Source organism: Canis lupus, chromosome X (assembly GCF_011100685.1).
Source record: "Canis lupus familiaris isolate Mischka breed German Shepherd chromosome X, alternate assembly UU_Cfam_GSD_1.0, whole genome shotgun sequence".
Taxonomy (NCBI): Eukaryota; Metazoa; Chordata; class Mammalia; order Carnivora; family Canidae; genus Canis; species Canis lupus.
Window position 1 is genome coordinate 7,669,255 of NC_049260.1, and position 16,358 is coordinate 7,685,612.

The 16,358-nt window shown below is 49.8% G+C and overlaps 1 protein-coding gene across 4 annotated transcripts in view; it reads right to left on the reverse strand.

Moving 5' to 3' along the window:
- Positions 1-2,874: 2,874 nt before the first annotated feature.
- The window catches only part of ARHGAP6 (Rho GTPase activating protein 6), a 484,849-nt gene continuing 471,365 nt past the window's right edge, over positions 2,875-16,358 (reverse strand). For all 4 annotated transcript variants that reach the window (XM_038586811.1, XM_038586813.1, XM_038586812.1 and 1 more), the window contains exons 11-13: positions 9,396-9,664; positions 5,977-6,057; positions 2,875-4,886 (exon numbers count right to left, since the gene is read on the reverse strand). In XM_038586811.1, coding sequence (XP_038442739.1) covers positions 4,192-4,886; positions 5,977-6,057; positions 9,396-9,664 — 1,045 coding nt within the window. In that variant the 3' untranslated portion in view covers positions 2,875-4,191. The remainder of the gene's footprint in view (positions 4,887-5,976; positions 6,058-9,395; positions 9,665-16,358) is intronic.

Sequence of the window (16,358 nt, forward strand, 5' to 3'; positions counted from 1 at the left end):
GGTCTCGGGCGTTTTCTCCGGGTGAACCGCTCGAGCCTGTGCACACGCGTGCGCTCGGCCAGCGTCTAGCAAAGGCCAGCCGCGCACACAGGCCCTGCGGTGGAGGATGGGGCGGAGGGGGGGGGGCGCCTCCAGATAAGCCACGTGCACAGCGACACCTGCAAAGTGCGCCAAGTGCCCGAAGGCTTCCTGACTTGGCGTCCGTGGGAGGGGAAGCCTCAAGCTGCCGTTAGCCGTTAGCCGGGGAGGCTTCGGGGGAATAGGGAAAGCGGAGGGGAGCACCCGAGCGCCCGGAACAGAGGGGCGAGCGGGTGTCCCCGGGGCGGGCAGGGCCGGTGGGCGCAGGGGAGCTTGGGCTGGGTCGTGTGGCGCTCCGGTGTTCTCGGGAGGAGCGTGGACGTGGGCGGGAGGCCCTCCGTGGTTCTTAAGCAGGGGAGCACCTGAGACAGGTGTGGATCACAGACCACGGGGGGGGGGGGGGCGGGGAGGAGGGAGCCGAAGGGAACCCACGGCCCCGTGCGGCCGCAGCCACGGGAGACCCAGGCGAGAGGCAGCCTGCGGGGAGTCGAGGCGCGCAGGTGGCCCCGCGGGGCTGGCGAGCTCCGTGCCATATTCAGGGGCCATGTCACGCCACGGGGGACCGGGTGTGATGTCAAAGCTGCAGATGCGGGTGGTCAGACTTAGCAGATTGTCAGACAATTAATGACTTTTGGGTCCTTCTCACTGTAGGTATGTCCCGGTCGTATCTGGGGCCAGAAGTCTTTTTTTTCTTTAATGCAAGTACATCTCAGATATGGCCCAGGACATACTTCCACTCACACACAAGCACCCATTTATGTGACAGCTGCACTGAGGGTCCTCCAGCTTATCTGGCGGCCCTACCCAAGAGCTGCCAAGGTAGCGCCCCCCCCCCCCAGCACCCTCTCCCCGCCGGCTCAGCGCTGGCCTGGGCCCCGGGACGTGGGGCTTTACCGTTGAACCTGGCACGTCCTGGGCAACTGGGGACCGGCTGGTCACTCTGGGCCGAACCCATGTTGCCTGAGGGCAGTTTTGAGGATCTCCTGACCCTTCTGCAACCTCCGGGGCCGGAGCTGCATGTGCCTGGGTGCACGCGGGCCTCACTGGGCAGGGACGTACCCCCTGCCGTCTCCCATCTCCCCCATCACCGTCTGTTGCCTCAACTGGTGGAACATTCTCAAGCGTTACTGGAATTTTCATTTGCTTTGCAGTTTTCTCTTGAACATTTGCTGCTGATTTAGTCCTGTTTTAAAATCCTGTCTGGCCGAGCTGGGGTCCTGCCTTAACCTCCGTGGGCCTCTCTTCCAGCCACTTCCTTTCCTCCCTGTTCCTCAGAGTGTCCCCCCCACCCCCATCTGCTTATCAGCGACTGTGCCACAGGCCTGGACGTTGTTCCGGCGTCTCCTTACCTTTCATTCAACGCTGTCCCTCTGCCAAGCACATGTGTGGCAAAGCGTGTGTGAGAAAAGAAGCAAGCTGGGCTTATTTAGAATTTTCTTCATTTGCCCCAACGCCATGGGGACAAGAGATTTTTTTTTTCCTATACAAAACCACAACAAATGTAGATGTTAATAGCCACTTAGATGGATCAAGACAAATTCACGTTTGGCCGTTTCTGCCACCGTCATTCTGGCCCCGCTGCCAGAGACCCACGGTGAGTGAGTGTTCAGAGATGCGGAGACATCGGGGCACCCGAGCCTCCTCCTGCTCGTAGGCACGCTCTGCTCGGCGGACCAGGGAGCGAGCGGCCTGCTACGTGGCTTTGCCCAACCACGGAGAGTTTGAGTTTTATGTTTTGCTTGTTGGGTACTGTCTCATTTATAAGCATTCTAGATTACTTCAATTTCCACTCAGGTCCTTAGGTCTTACACGTGTGTGTCTTAAAACAGCGTATTTTCAACATAAGGGCATCCAAAAACCTAGCTTTCACTGATGAAGCTAAAGCTACAGCCACTGGGTCAGCCCCACAAAGAGAAAGGGGGAGTGAATGCTGTTCATCACACATGCACACACACACACACACGCGCACACACACACGAGTTTAATTATTTAAAGGACACCCTGAAAAAAAAAAAATAAAGGACACCCTGAGCCCTGTTTTTTTCTAGACCTATCAACAGACAGACCTGTCGTTACCCTTTGTGTCACAGACGCCAACCATCAGGGCCATTTGGTCTGGAGGTTTTAAAAAAAATAGGCCCAGGAGGGCAAGAGCCGGGTGGAGGAGGGTCCCACACGTGGCAGTTGAGTCCTGAGTGGGGGGAAAAAACCGGGCAGATGATGTCAGGCTCCAAGTCTGTGTGTTTACACAGGGAGCAGGACTAGGAGGAGAGGGGCTGGCACCGAAAAGCCACTTGCGATCCACAATCAAGCAGTGTTTGTGTAGAGCCTGTGGCCGCGGGCGGGTGTGGGCAGCCGGGGAGAACTGGGGAGAACCGGGGCGAACCGGGGCCTGGTGGGCAAATCCTTCCTGGGCCCCAGCGGAGGCACAGCCTGAAGGCGGCCCCTTCGTGCGCCCAGAAAGAGACCAGGGAGACCGCGTCTGGACCTCCTTATCTTGGCCCTGAAACAAAGAAGCATCTAGGGTCTTCAGGACCCACGTGCCCTACAGGGCCTGTGTGCGTCCTCCAGGACGCTGAGTTTCAACGGAAGGACAGTCAGCCGTCACTGCACCGAACAATCATCATGAAGTTCCGGGCGCGCCAGTGCATCCCCACACCCCGCGCGGCCCAGGGCTCTCCGGCTGCGCGTGCTCCGTCCGCCTGCAGCGCACCTGCCCTTGCGGGGAGCGAGGTGCACGTCTGGAACCGAGTGGGGAGCGCCTCAGTCACAAGATTTAATGCCAGGGAACAAAGCCTTTGTTTAACTTTTTATTCATCATGGCACAAGATAGAACTTTAAGAAACACCACTGAAAATGTCACTGTCGACATGAGAATTAAGAGTAGCATGTTTCATTAAAAAAAAAAATCTTTTTCTATAATACACATTCCCTTATGAAGTGGAAAAAAAAAAATCTCGAAACACTGAAGCGAATCGCCACCTGCTGGTCAGAATTGGTTTTGCGGTTGAAAAACTTGAAACTGCTGATAGGCTGGTAGGAGCATTGTAGATACACACACAAAATTACGGAAGAAAACAAGTCTTCAGCTTTTGGCACGATGTAAATACAAAGCTGTAGTTTTTTTCCAAACATGACTTACTTCACAAAGCATCGCATAAAATTTGGGTAATACTGACTACGGGGCAAAAGGAAAAACTTGGTTCTGTAATTTGAATTCTCTGTTTGGATGCTTAAACACTTTATAGTTGGGTTCCAGTTTGTGGTTTTGAAAAATACATAAAAATTATACATTATAAATATATATTATATATGGTCTCTATAAAACTGAATTTGATCTAAGATGGGAACTTCTTAATTATTCTTTCTTTGTTAGGCACGGCCTTTCTCTTGTTTGATTAACTGAATCCTTTCTAAACAGACTCTAAAAATATATTCCATAATGTATCAAATTCAACATTTTCCTTAAAACATATTCAATAAGAAAAAGCGTTCGGTGACTACATGTTTTTCTGTATCTCACTACTATATAAAAATATGGCTTGGCATATTCTGTTTTGTTTGTCTTGTTAGTGTTTTCCCCTAAGCATTGAAGGAAGGGCTGTCTTCACTTAAAAAGCTATGGCAAAAGCACAGAAACCTGCTTGTGCATATTCTAGAACGTTCTATAGAATCTCGTTACTTACTATAAGTGAAGTGATTTAAAAAAAATTGTTCTTTCTGTTTCTGTGAATATAACATATATGATTATCATACATAATCTGTTACAGAATATACAACAGTCAAAACTGAAGTCACATAAATACGACTAAGCTATATAGAAGCGAGAGTTGTATCTTCTACAGAGCCAACGTGAATAGTTAATAGATTGGATATCACCATCCTTTTTTGTTTTTGTTTTGTCCTACGGCTGGCTATGCAATAGAACTGTATTATAAATGGCCAGGGTACGAGTGCTCTATATCTTTAAGTGAACTGGGTTTCTCCTGTGTGATTTTTTTTTAAGTGTTAAAGAAGAAAGCTAAGTAAGTGTCCAATTGTCCAACACCAACTTTTTTCCCTACTGAGTGAGAGAAGGCTGTTTGGGATGTGGGGGCGCAAGCTTGGGTGGGCTCATACCAGCGTTTCCGGAAGGGCATCGGGGTTGTCGGTCGATAAGAGCTCCCAGATTTGCCACCGCTCCCTCTGCCAATCGAGCCAGTTGGGTTCACCCAAAGTCTTACTGTTCTGGTCGCTGGCGGAACTGGAGTAGGCACTGCTCAGTTTCTGCTCAGCGGCCTGATGCTCTCGCTCAGCTGTTTGGCTTCCCTCTTCCAAAGCTGTTCTGGAACCTTCTTCGGGCCTCTGAGGCCTCCACAACAGTGGCTCTGCAGGCTGGTGGGAAGAGGCCAAAGCTGGCTTCCCTGGACCAGGATAAGGAGGAGGAGGCCTCTTGTCATGCTTCTCACTCTCGAGAGGTCTCTGGTGCGAAGGCTTGGCTCTGCTCTGCAGCCAGGCCACATCCAGCTCACTCTCGGTGAGGTCTTCGGCGCTGCTCAGAGTCAAGTACTGCTCTGCCTTGGGTGCGGCCTGCTCCGACCTTCTGCCGCCCCGGATGTGGGGCGTGCTGCACACGCGGGACCCCGGAGGGCAGGCCCCGCACCCCCCCACGGTGGCCGTGGTCTGAGTCCTCCGGATGGCCTGCGTGCCACTTTCCAGTTCTGGGGGGCTCCCCTGCCACCGGGGCCAGTTCGGGGACAGGTTCCCTTGAGAGAGGGAGCACGGCCCCGGGCGTAGGGAGCTGCTTTCAAAAATGTCTCCATAGGAACCTGGAAGCCAGAGAGAAGGGCGGGAGATGGAGTTAGTTCGGAGAGTCCCTGTTGGGCCGTGTCCTGTTATTCCCTTCCACCGCCAGCTTCCAGAATGGAAAAGGCACAGGACACTCTTCAAGCCACTGCCCAAGGTAGACTATCCCCTAGTAAAAGAAATGACAACGCTCTGGCTACTGGCACGATTCGTGGAGCAGCTCCGCGTACAGATGTCTAGGCTGACAGGTCGGCTGTCAACCTAGATTTTTTTTTTAAGATTGCATTTATTTACTCATGAGGGACACAGAGAGAGAGGCAGAGACACAGGCAGAGGGAGAGGCAGGCTCCCTGAGGGGGGAGCCCGATGTGGGACTCGATCCCAGGACCCCGGGATCACTGCCTGAGCCAAAGGCAAACACTTCACTGACTGGGTCACCCAGGTGCCCCCCATTTTGTTTTCAAATTAGCAAAAATGCAAACCCAATGATCCGCAATACCGACGGGACCATAGCACCATGCACGGCCCAATGAGACGCCCCGGCCGTCTGCAGCGCGCAGAGCACAAGCCAGCCCACCGAGGTGACCTGTACCCCTGGATGCTTGATACGGTGCATAACTTTGGCCCCCTGCCCTATTCTGGATTTGTGACTTGCTTTCCAAAACGTTGTGAATCTATTAATCACTGAAGATACACAACAAAAAACATGTGCAAGAGGTTCCTGACAGTGTAACTTATTATAAAAACAATGACCAAAAAAAAAAAAATGGGTTGTAAGCTATGAATCTGCACTCTGGAGTACTACGTGGCCCTTAGCAATAATAATGGCAAGTAACTGAGAAATGCAAGTTACACAGAGAATATAAAGTTGCACGGACAGAATGACGGTAGCTACGTTTAAAAACTCTTGCAAAGGAAGTGAAGTGAAAGATAGCCAAAGGTTGACGTATTTTGGCAGAAGGACTAAGTATAGTTTTATCTGTTTCCCCCCCTAGTTTCAGCATTTTCTAGGTAATATTTGACAAGTACGTAAGATGACAGTAAGGCAAAAGTTAAAGAAAATTAATTTAAAAAGCAAATGCAATAAATGGTCTTTAAAAGATAATACATCACCTGTCATTCCTGGGTCTTTGGAACCACTTTTTAATGTTGAATGCCAAGTTCCCCAGATATTGAAAGGCTCCTCCGACATACCTAGGAAAAAGTATACGGAGGGAGGTATGTCACTCACAATGAAAAGTAAAGAGCAAAAATCAGTAAACAAATATTTTTGTAACACAGTACCACATTCAAGATTGTGGTGGATACAAGACAGGATATGATGCATACGTGCCTTCCGGTGGGGGGGAGCTTATTACATTTGGGATTTACAGAAAGGCTCTCTCTATAATGGTGTGGTACCCAGAATAAGGGCCCCCAAAGATGTCTGTGGCAGGATCCTCAGAACCCGTAAAAGATGTTCTATGCCAAACGGACTTTAGAGATGTGGTTAAATTATGGGTTTTAAGGGGCCTCTGGGTGGCTCAGTGGTTGAGCGTCTGCCTTCGGCTCAGGGGATGATCTCGGGGTCCCGGGATCGAGTCCCACATCGGGCTCCCTGTGGGGAGCCTGCTTCTCCCTCTGCCTGTGTCTCTGCCTCTCTCTCTGTCTCTCATGAGAAAATAAATAAAATCTTAAAAAAAATTATGGGTCTCAAGATGAGAAGATGATCCTGGATTATCTGGGTGGGAAGTCACAAGGGTCCTGATAAGGGGGAGGTGGAAGAGAAGATGTTACGCTGCTGGCTTTATAGATGGAGGAAGGGCCATGAGCCAAAGAACACAGGTGGCCTCTAGAAGCTGGAAAAAGCAAGGAAACAGATTGTTCCTTAGAGCCTCCCAAAAGGTCGCAGCCCTGTGGACCTGTTTTGGATTTCTGAAGTCCAGAGCCCTAAGGTAATAAAGGCGTGTGTTTGAAACCACTAAACGTGTCATGTGTCAGAGCAGTGACGGGGGACGAACAGTGGTGACGGGAGACAGCAGCTCCGATCGTGCTAAGAGGCCGAGGGACCTCAAGTAGTTAGAGTCCCTGTGTCTAGCCCACCCCCAGGAACCCCCCGCTGCTGGCATCCACACACGCATCCCTGCCTGTCTTCGCCCACATGTTTACGGAGCAAGGGCATCCTCTCTGCCTCCCGGAGGCCTCACGACGAGCCCGTGAGGCGATCGCAATGAGTGTCGCTTGACGCGCCCGTCTACCGGCTGCTTCCCCGGGGCCAGTCTGGAGGGGGCAGGTGAGAACCGCTCTGCAGGTTGTGGTTACTGGCGAGCGCTTACTACCTGCCAAGTTCTGTGTTGAGGACTTTGCCTGGATTAGCTGATTAAGAATTTTTAAAAATATTTCATTTATTCATGAGAGACACACACAGAGAGAGAGGCAGACACAGGCAGAGGGAGAAGCAGGCTCCATGTGGGGAGCCCGAGGTGAGACTCGAACCCAGGACCCCAGGGTCATGTCCTAAGCCGAAGGCAGAGGCTCAACCGCTGAGCCGCCCAGGCACCCCAAACTCTAAGAATTAATACAGCTGTCTCCTTCGTTTTTATCCAAGGAAGAAACAGGACTCCAGAAACCTCAATCTTTCACATTAGGTCCTGCAGATTGAAAGTGGCAGCACGGTTACTGACTCCAAATCTAGTGCTCTGGTCAGGTTATCCTAAAACGGCCTGTCTCTAGTTCCCTCCGAGTGAGGTTATTTCCAGGGAGAAGGCTCTGGTTAGATAGGATTGCTCAGCCCCAGCACCAGTGACATTTGGGGCCGGATCCTTGTCTGTGTGGGGCCGTCCTGTGTTCTGCGGGATGCTGAGCAGCAGGCCTGGGCTTTACCGTCTACATACCAGGAGCACCCCCTCTTGGGTTGTGACAGCCCCACAGGCCTCCAGACATTGTCATATGTCTCCTGGGATACAAAATTGAGGACCACAGTGTTCAATTCAAGTTGGCCAAGATAATCAGACAGAGCGAACATGTGCTTTCGTCTACCTGCTAATAAATTAGAGCTAATGTGTTTCTTAGCCTACCTGCTAAGAAACTGTGAAGCCAACACACTGTCCTGGGGAGAAAGAATCAAGCTTTCTGAGTGGTAGGTGGTCTAATAATCTCTCTTTGAATTTGTATTTAGAAACCCAAACATGCCATGTGACACCAAAATTCTCTTCAGAGTGTCTTTTTGTTGTTGTTGTCATTGCAGAGAATATTAGATACAGGAAATTTGTCACTAATTTAAAAGAGCAAAAATTAGAGGAGATGGGGTGACTGGGTGATGGGCACTGAAGATGAGCACTGGGTGTTATACAATATGTTGGCAAATCGAACTTCAATTTAAAAGATGGAAAAAAATCAGAAAGCATTTATATACATCAGAAAGGGAATAGTTAGAAATCTATGATGCACCGATTTAACGGGAACATGTAGTGGCCATGAAGAATGTCAGCAAAATGGCAAATGCTAATGATACGATTTTACATAAAATAAGCTTAATTCGAAAGTAGCTATGCTTTGAAAACAAATATATAAACTTAGGGATGCATCCGGACGAGGACCAGGAAAAATCAGTTTCACATTTTATTTTATTTTTTTTTAAAAGTTTCACATTTTAAAAATAGATTTTATGCTCGAAGGGAACATGGGTTACTATTTTCCTTACAAGTTTTTAGAATTAGTTTTTTGACATGAATCCTTGTAAAATAAAAATAAACATGCTATGATTTTAAAACACCAACAAAACAAAACAAACTCCAGCAAAAAACACAGCCCTTTCGGGGTGTCTCTTTGGATTAAGTTATACATGCAGGATAAAAGAGCAAGACTTTGTGCTGTGTCTTCCACTTATTACTCAGAGCATCCTGCCTGGTCCTGGCACTAAGGAATTGCTCTGTGGAGGGAAAGTGCAGAACCAAACATTCGGTGCTCAAATAAATTTGGGGTTAAGTGCAAATCACACTCTCCCTTCCATTTTGCAAATTAATGGTGCCCATTAGCACTTTAAAAAGTTGGAGAAATTGTGCAATCGAGAAACCATTAGCTTGGCTAGCCCAGGGTTCTCCTAATGTATCTGACCACGGAACGCTTATTTTGCTAAAAAATCTTCATGGCCCATGGAGGCCTCTTTGGAACATTGGAACGCAATGTCCCCTTAGACAGTGGGTTCAGCTTGTTCTCTTAATAAAAGTGAAAGCAATAACTGGGTGACATGTTAGTCTAGCAAATGTGCATCCAAACTCGCTGGCCAGGACACAGCAAGTTGCTCAGACGCTTGGGGAAGGAGGCTCTCGGGGCGTGAGACTGCTTCCCAGATGCCCGGGACGGCGGGGACCCTCCAAGACCATGACTGAGCTCACCCCACACCTTCCTCTTCCTGGGACAGGACTCAGGAGGTGTCACAGAGTTACAGAAATGTGACACGAGGAAGAGATGATGAGAGGGTCCCCGGGCCCGCACCATGCCACCTACAATGGGAGTTAGTGATCGGGCCAGCGCCTGCGGGCGCCACTCACCTTTGCCAAGCCTTGGTCCAGGAGAACTCTCCCTTGATTTCGACGATGGCAAGTGGCTCACCAGTACATACTGCTCCGGCCCTTTGTAAAGCTTCTCTGAGCCCCCCGGGGCCACATCCTCTTGCATAGCCAGCAAGGAGCGCTCAGACAGCACTGGGGAGTTGTTGTCATAGGGGGAGAGGTCTCCGCTGGAGGCCTTGTTGGAGTCGGTGGATGAGTGCCTTCCTCCCACAGAAAAGGAAACTTCCGATCGCAACATGTCAGGGCTTCTAATGCAAGGAGACAATTGCAAGGGCGTGAGTATGTTCACACTTGGTGACCAGATGCAAACCACACGACCGCCACACAAATGACAGGAGGAGAATGCATGGGCACGGGGGCTGCAACGGAAAGACCCTCGGGGTTGCTGTTCGCAGGCTGGTACAGCCAAGCGTGGAAGCGCTTCCACGGCAAGGCCAGCAGAGGGCAGTGAAAGGCAACAGTTGTGACAGGAACCTTCCAGGCGGAGGGCGGGGGAGGATGGGCCAGACCCGGATCCCTGCGATCCCCACGGGGCAGCCCTGAAATGCCTGCTGCGCCAATCCCGCTGCATCGGAAAACTAAAGCCTGACGCCCACTACGTGTTAAGCGAGGCACAACTCGTGGGTCATTCGCTTGCGTCCCTCCGTGTCCTGAATTTAAAGTCATTCACCTGAAACTCTGATCGCGACTTTATATGAGGTTGGTGATGGCTTTGTGAGCGTTTCCTCCCCCACCCACATCCTTAGTATGAAAAAATCAAATACTTCATGAGAGTAAATCCATCTTTCCCGTGATGATGACGACGGCGATGAGGATGAGGATGAGGACGATGATGCTTCTGGTGGGAATAACAGTTTGGCGTGCAGAGGCCCACAAGAAAAATCTATGACCATCACTAGAGTCCACTGTACTCTAATATTCCGGAAATGACTCTACAAGGCACTAGAGCTTTCACAAATTGATCCAGAACAGGCTAATTAGCATATCCACTACGTTTTACATGTGCACGAGTTGTCACAGCAACAGAACAGTGAAAATGTGAGAGGGACAGGAACATGAGGACGTCAGGAACATGAAAAGACTGTTGGAAGTCTTACCTGGGAACATCTGTATTTTCTACCTTCCTCAAAACAGTGGCCCTGACATCTTAAAGGGAAATGATCACAGATTAAAAGTTCCAGAACCCATTTTTGTCTCCCCCCCCCCGCCCCCCGCAACGCAGCTTCACTTCTCTTTCCTAGTCTCTGCTTTCTTCTGGTCTAATTCTATGACACAAGTCCTTGGGGATCCTAAAGCAGGGAAGCACGTGCCGGAACCATCTGTTCCTGACTAGGTGGCTGTGTGCATGCGGCACCGGGGGTGGGCACTCATGGGGACCCAGCCTAGGCCCGGGTCTCCGGGGGGTCTCCTGGGGCTGAGTGTCCCCGAGGAAAGCATTCCAACCTCTGCCATACGGCTCGCTTGTCCCTGACGCAGTCAGGGGCTCCAGCACTTCTTGCTGAGGAAATTTCTAAGCCACATGGAGTAAATAAGTCCTTTCCTTGTCTCCTCTTTAACCCGATGGCAATCTTATGGGAAAGAGGCAGACAACAGCCATGAGGGTGACTTTCCAGAAACATTAGGCTTCCAGTGAAGGAAGGAAAAATAAAAGGACTTTTCTGCTGGAAAGTTTGCTTTGGGTAGGAGGGGGGGATGCTATTTGACCTCCATATGTAATTAAAGGGGGAGGTAAATTCTCCCCAATTCTAGTGGGGGGAAACAGAAAGCAGAACACATGGACACTTGTCTGTCATTGTGAATTTGACTCTGGTTGAGGAAACTTTGCTATGAAAACAAGAAACACCGAGGCACCCGGCGGCGGCAGGGGCGGGGGTGACTCAGCCGTGGAGCATCTGCCTTGGGCTCAGGCCGTGACCCTGGGGTCCTGGTATCGAATCCTGCCTCGGGCTCCCTGCATGGAGCCTGCTTCTCCCTCTGCCTGGGTCTCTCTCTCTCTGGGTCTCCCATGAATAAATAAATAACATTTTCTTTTATAAAAAAAAAAAGAAAGAAAGACAATAAGAACTGAATGTGTCAAACAGGGAGCTCGGCTTGGACTCAGGGTTCCGACCAGGCCTAGGAGTTACACGCCTGGGCCAGCGCCCATTGTTCCGTTTAGTTGACCGGTTTCCCGGGTCATTAAAGCAAATGTGCGGTGTCCCCGGGACAGGCACCTGGGCCAACAAGAAGAGCTCCCGGGTGACTGCTTTGTTGCCCCCCCCTCCCGGGAACTGTTGCACAGCTGGTGGCATTCCCACTCCCGAGACCCCAATTACTCCGCCCGTGTCTCGGTCCCGTGTCCTAAAGAACACGCACGGGGGGGGGGGGGCGCGGGGGCGCGGGCTCGGCCAACATGCGGTGCACGGACAGGAGCGGCGGGCGCCCGGCTCGGCGTGGGAGGTCCCCGCGCCCTGAGCCGCGGCTGCGTCGGTGACCCGCCTCTGGCCTGGGGCCCGCGGGGCTGCAAGGGCTTCGGGCGACGCCTCGCTGGCTTAGCCCCCAGGCGCGGGGACTGGGCGCCGAGGCCGCCCGCCGTCCCTGGGCCGGGGCTGGGGGCAAGAGGACGAGGTGGGGGACTCGGCCCCGGGGTGCTTGCTGGAAATGCAAATTGTCCAGCTCCATCGGGACGCTGACCGCCCTGGCTGGCCCCGCGGGGCCTGGGGGAAACGTACTGAGAACTTCCAGGTGCTGACCGCAGACCAAGAAGCGGAGCGCGGGCCGCCTGCGGGCGGAGGTCCCGGGCGGCTGCTCAGGTCACCGACTGCGCAGCTGGCTGTGCTGTCTCAAGGGCCTCTGGGACGGGACCCGGTGAAGGGTGCTCCAGGGAACCGTGAGTCTGAGAACCCCCACGCCCGACCTAGACCTAGCGGAGAGGCTGAGGGCAGTGGTCCTGACCTTGAGGCGCCTGGGGCCCCAGCTGCATGGAGGCCGGCAGGCCCCGCCAGCTGCAGCCGGTCGGATCCGGGCAACTGAACGCGCTTTGCCTGGGGCTGCAAAGCTGTCAAGGGGACAGGGAGCAGGCATGGAGCTGAGCCACTGCCAACACCTCCTCCGGTGCCTGATCACGGTCTAGAGGTGAGTGGAAGATACGAGGACCTAAGGTGTCTTTCTAGCAGCTGGGGCAGTAGGGCTGGAGACCCTTCTCGAATTGATTTGATAAACAGTATTCAGTATTATTTAAATGAATTAATAGTAAAATGCTACGTGTTAGAGGGGGACCCCGTGCCCTCTCCAGTGCCCAAGCTATTTCCTATCTACCACCTCACTTGCTCGGCTGAGGTCAGCGGGGTGGTGGCCGTGCTCACCTAAGAACCCACGGCGGAGAACTGCCTTTCCACGAGAGAGCCCACCAGGCAGCAGATGAAACCAAACTATTTTATTCACTTCTTGGGACTCTCACTGACAACATAGGCAGTTGAGAGATTTTTTTTTTTAAAGAGTGCTGTTCCATTGATTGCTTTATCATTAAAATCTACTGAAAGCCAAACCAGAACCCTCCTCTGGGTATCTCTGACAGACAAGCGGCCACCACTGCCCTCACTAACATTCGCCCCAAAGATGGTTCAACTGTCTGAAGGTAATTTTTAGTTCAGCGCTGCAAGTCCAGATGACAAAACATTTCTATTTATTTACATAAAAGATTTAACCAGTGATCCACTAGATGAGAAATAGTTTGAAAGCATGTAGCGGGCTCTCTATGTCTTGGAATTTGGTGGATTGAGGGTGGGAACGTTGAATGCATAGGTTGCGAGTTGACATGGGTTTGCCTCCACAGACGGATGGTTTTCTCCACGAGACCTGAAAACCCCAGGACCATCCACGGCATGCGTGGCCACTCTCAGCTAACCAAAGAAGCATGAGATGGACATGGAGAGCGAATCACTTTCTCACCCTTGGCTGGTCCCTCCAGGTCAGGGTGTAAACACGCCGCTGGCAGGGTACCGTGGGCAGGCCTGCACTGCAGCTGGAAGAACAGAACTTGTTCTGTGGATAAATGGAAAACTCGGGTTCAATCACCGGATGTGGCAGCCCAGCCCCTTGCTGAGCTACCACAGTGAGAAACCCCCTTGGAGACTTCAAGCTTGTGTTGGCTTCATCCTTGGCTTAATCGTTCAACTGATAAACCTCAGTCTGCTGGAACTCAAAGCACATAACCATCTCAGACACTATTAATTGGACAGGGAAAGGAATCCACTCTGGATTTATGGAGGATTTTCCATTAATCACGCTCAGTTCTGCAAAGCATCCCTTATGCAGACTCCTAAGGACAAAGGCACCCTGCTCCAAAGAGAAGCTGACACGGAGCCAAACTCCCCACCAGGAGAGGAGGCCAGCACGCTGGACATTAGCACTTACCCGGAACTTACCCAGAACTCCCCTCATTTTTAGCTCTTAGTCATTTCCTCCCAATAGTCGTGGCCCATGAGGGCATTTATGACAGCGGGAGAGAAAACAATGCCACTTTACTCTCTTTCTCTCTCTCTTTTTTTAAACAGTATGCCTGATAAAACATCTTCAAGGTAATATTTTCCAAGTTCAAAAGAAGCTGTGAATCATAGTAAAGGCGTTGGAAGAAAGAGGTGATGTGATCAATTCTCCCTCCAGTTTAAATTGGCTTTTCGTAGAAGGCACATTCAGACTTTTTAGAATTTCTCATTATGGAATTCTCTCTTCCGCATACATTTTTCCTGAAATTGTCTGGCTGAAAAGGCTTTCTTGAACAGAGTGGGTGGGGAAGGGTGGGGGTTAATGTTTCATTAATTTCCTAGTCGCTGGAACAGAATGGCAATTGAGGCCACAGCTACTGCCAATCAATAGGATTCATTGCTATTATACTATACTGACAAAGTCTCATTTCTTATTCTCTGAAAATTTCCTGAGAACTTTTTGACTTTACAAATCTTAGTGAAAGGAAAACCTAAATTACAGTCCATTTTGTAAGGTTTTGTGAAAGAAGACATTTTCAACGACAGTCTTTGAAAGATTAAAGTAGCTCCATGATACTTGATCATTTGAATGTGATGCCTTGGAATTATGAGAAAGCCTAATATTCCTCCATTATGAAAAAGGTGGATTTTTTTTCCACTGGGAGGTGAATCTAGTTCAATAAAACAATTACTTTTCAGTTTTACAATGTTATCCTTTGAGATGACTATGAGTCTTCTTTCATGGTTTTGATTGGCTGGCCACCAGTTTTGCTATTGTGGTGGCCAATTTCAGTAAAATTTTTGTGAAGGCCACTAACAGAATTAAATACAATGAAATTTTAAAATGTACACTCATAGGTTTGGTTCATTCATATTGGCTTTCTCCCCAAGTGCAGTTAAATTTATTTTGATCTTATTTCCAGAATATAGTAAGGAAAATGATCTACTTAACTTTGTATACCATCTAGGTAGACCATGGAGGTATGTTTGGCTCTATGTAATTTTTAATGGTTAGGTTTTTTTGCAGAACACTAAAGCAGTTGAAAAATACCGAAAAATGGAAAAGTTGGCACATTCGCACTCACAACATTATATTAGATTTAAATGCTTTATTTATGCCCAGAGAGAATTATATTATTTCCTTCAGGTCAACTTAATTAAAAACTTATTTAGGACTGTTGCTTGGTTAGGAGAAATTGTCAAACATAGTTGTTCTCTTGGTTGAAAAATAATATGAGCAAAGAGGTATATTTTCAAAGCATTACTGATGGGTTTGCTTCCATCTGGGGCCAGTGTACACATTTTGCCTTTGGCTTCGGGCTCCGGGATGGCACTTTGTGCCTCCCTCTTCTCACCCAAACCCCGGCCCTGCTATGGTGCCTTGGTTCTGTTGCGAGTGCCTGGGTTCAACATGCCTTGTCCAATTTCATTTGCCTTTCAGTCTCATCCCCTATCTCCTTACATCCCTAAATCAAAGGAGGGGGATCTATCTTGAGTGTTTTTGAAGAAAAGAGCATGTAACTCTACTAAATATTCCAGACAAGCAATGAAAAAACTGGAAGTCTTACATTGTTAGTAATATAAATCTCTTCTAATCTCCCTCTGGTATTCTGTTTTGGTTGAAGCCAAAAATGTCAGTAGACAAGCACTAGAAAAAATAACGAATCCTCCTTTCACCGCCCCCAATTCAGTTATCGCACAAGAAGAGAAAAACCCGAATGAAACCAAAACATTAAATTCCCAAATATCACTAAATGTTTGCTCTTTCAAAACAGAAATTATCATAAATATGTTCTTGTTTTTGGTTCTCCACTCTTTTGAAAACTCACTTTCCACTCCCAATATGATCTTGTGCAGTTTCCACGTGGGGTACAGGAATCGAAAGCTTTATCTAGGTATGCAAACTGATGGCACAGAAGTTTCGGAGGAAACCCAAAGGGTCGGAGGAGAATCGCAAGGGCAACCATGCATTGCTGCACTCAAGTATGCATTTTAGAAGCTCCTACCGCTTCCCGCTCTGCGGTTCTCCTGCCAATCCCCTTAGTCTTCACTCCCCAATAGCTCCACGCTCAACCTTGCAGCGGAGTCTTCACTGGATCAAGACTTTAAGACAAGAATTCAGTCCATCCCCGCTGCCACGGCTCATCCAGGCCTCCCCCTCACTACCTGAAAACACACGATCACCTCCCATCCTCCCCAGTTCTCCCCGGCCTCGTGGGAGCGGGTCACCTTCCCACGTCTGTGTCTTTTTTGCCCTCAGCCTCTCTCTGTTCCAGAACCAATGTCACCTTCCTGCTGCCAGTCGGATCAGGCCTGTACGGGTGGGCTTTGCCTTTCGACACTGCTACGGTTAAGGTAGGAGGGTTCTCTCTTGTGTCACATTGCCTTCATAGGTTGCTCTCTCATGGACAGAAAGGCAGAAAGTAGTGACGCCCAAGCCTTAAGTGTTTGTAAATGCACAAAATAGTGAGGTTCC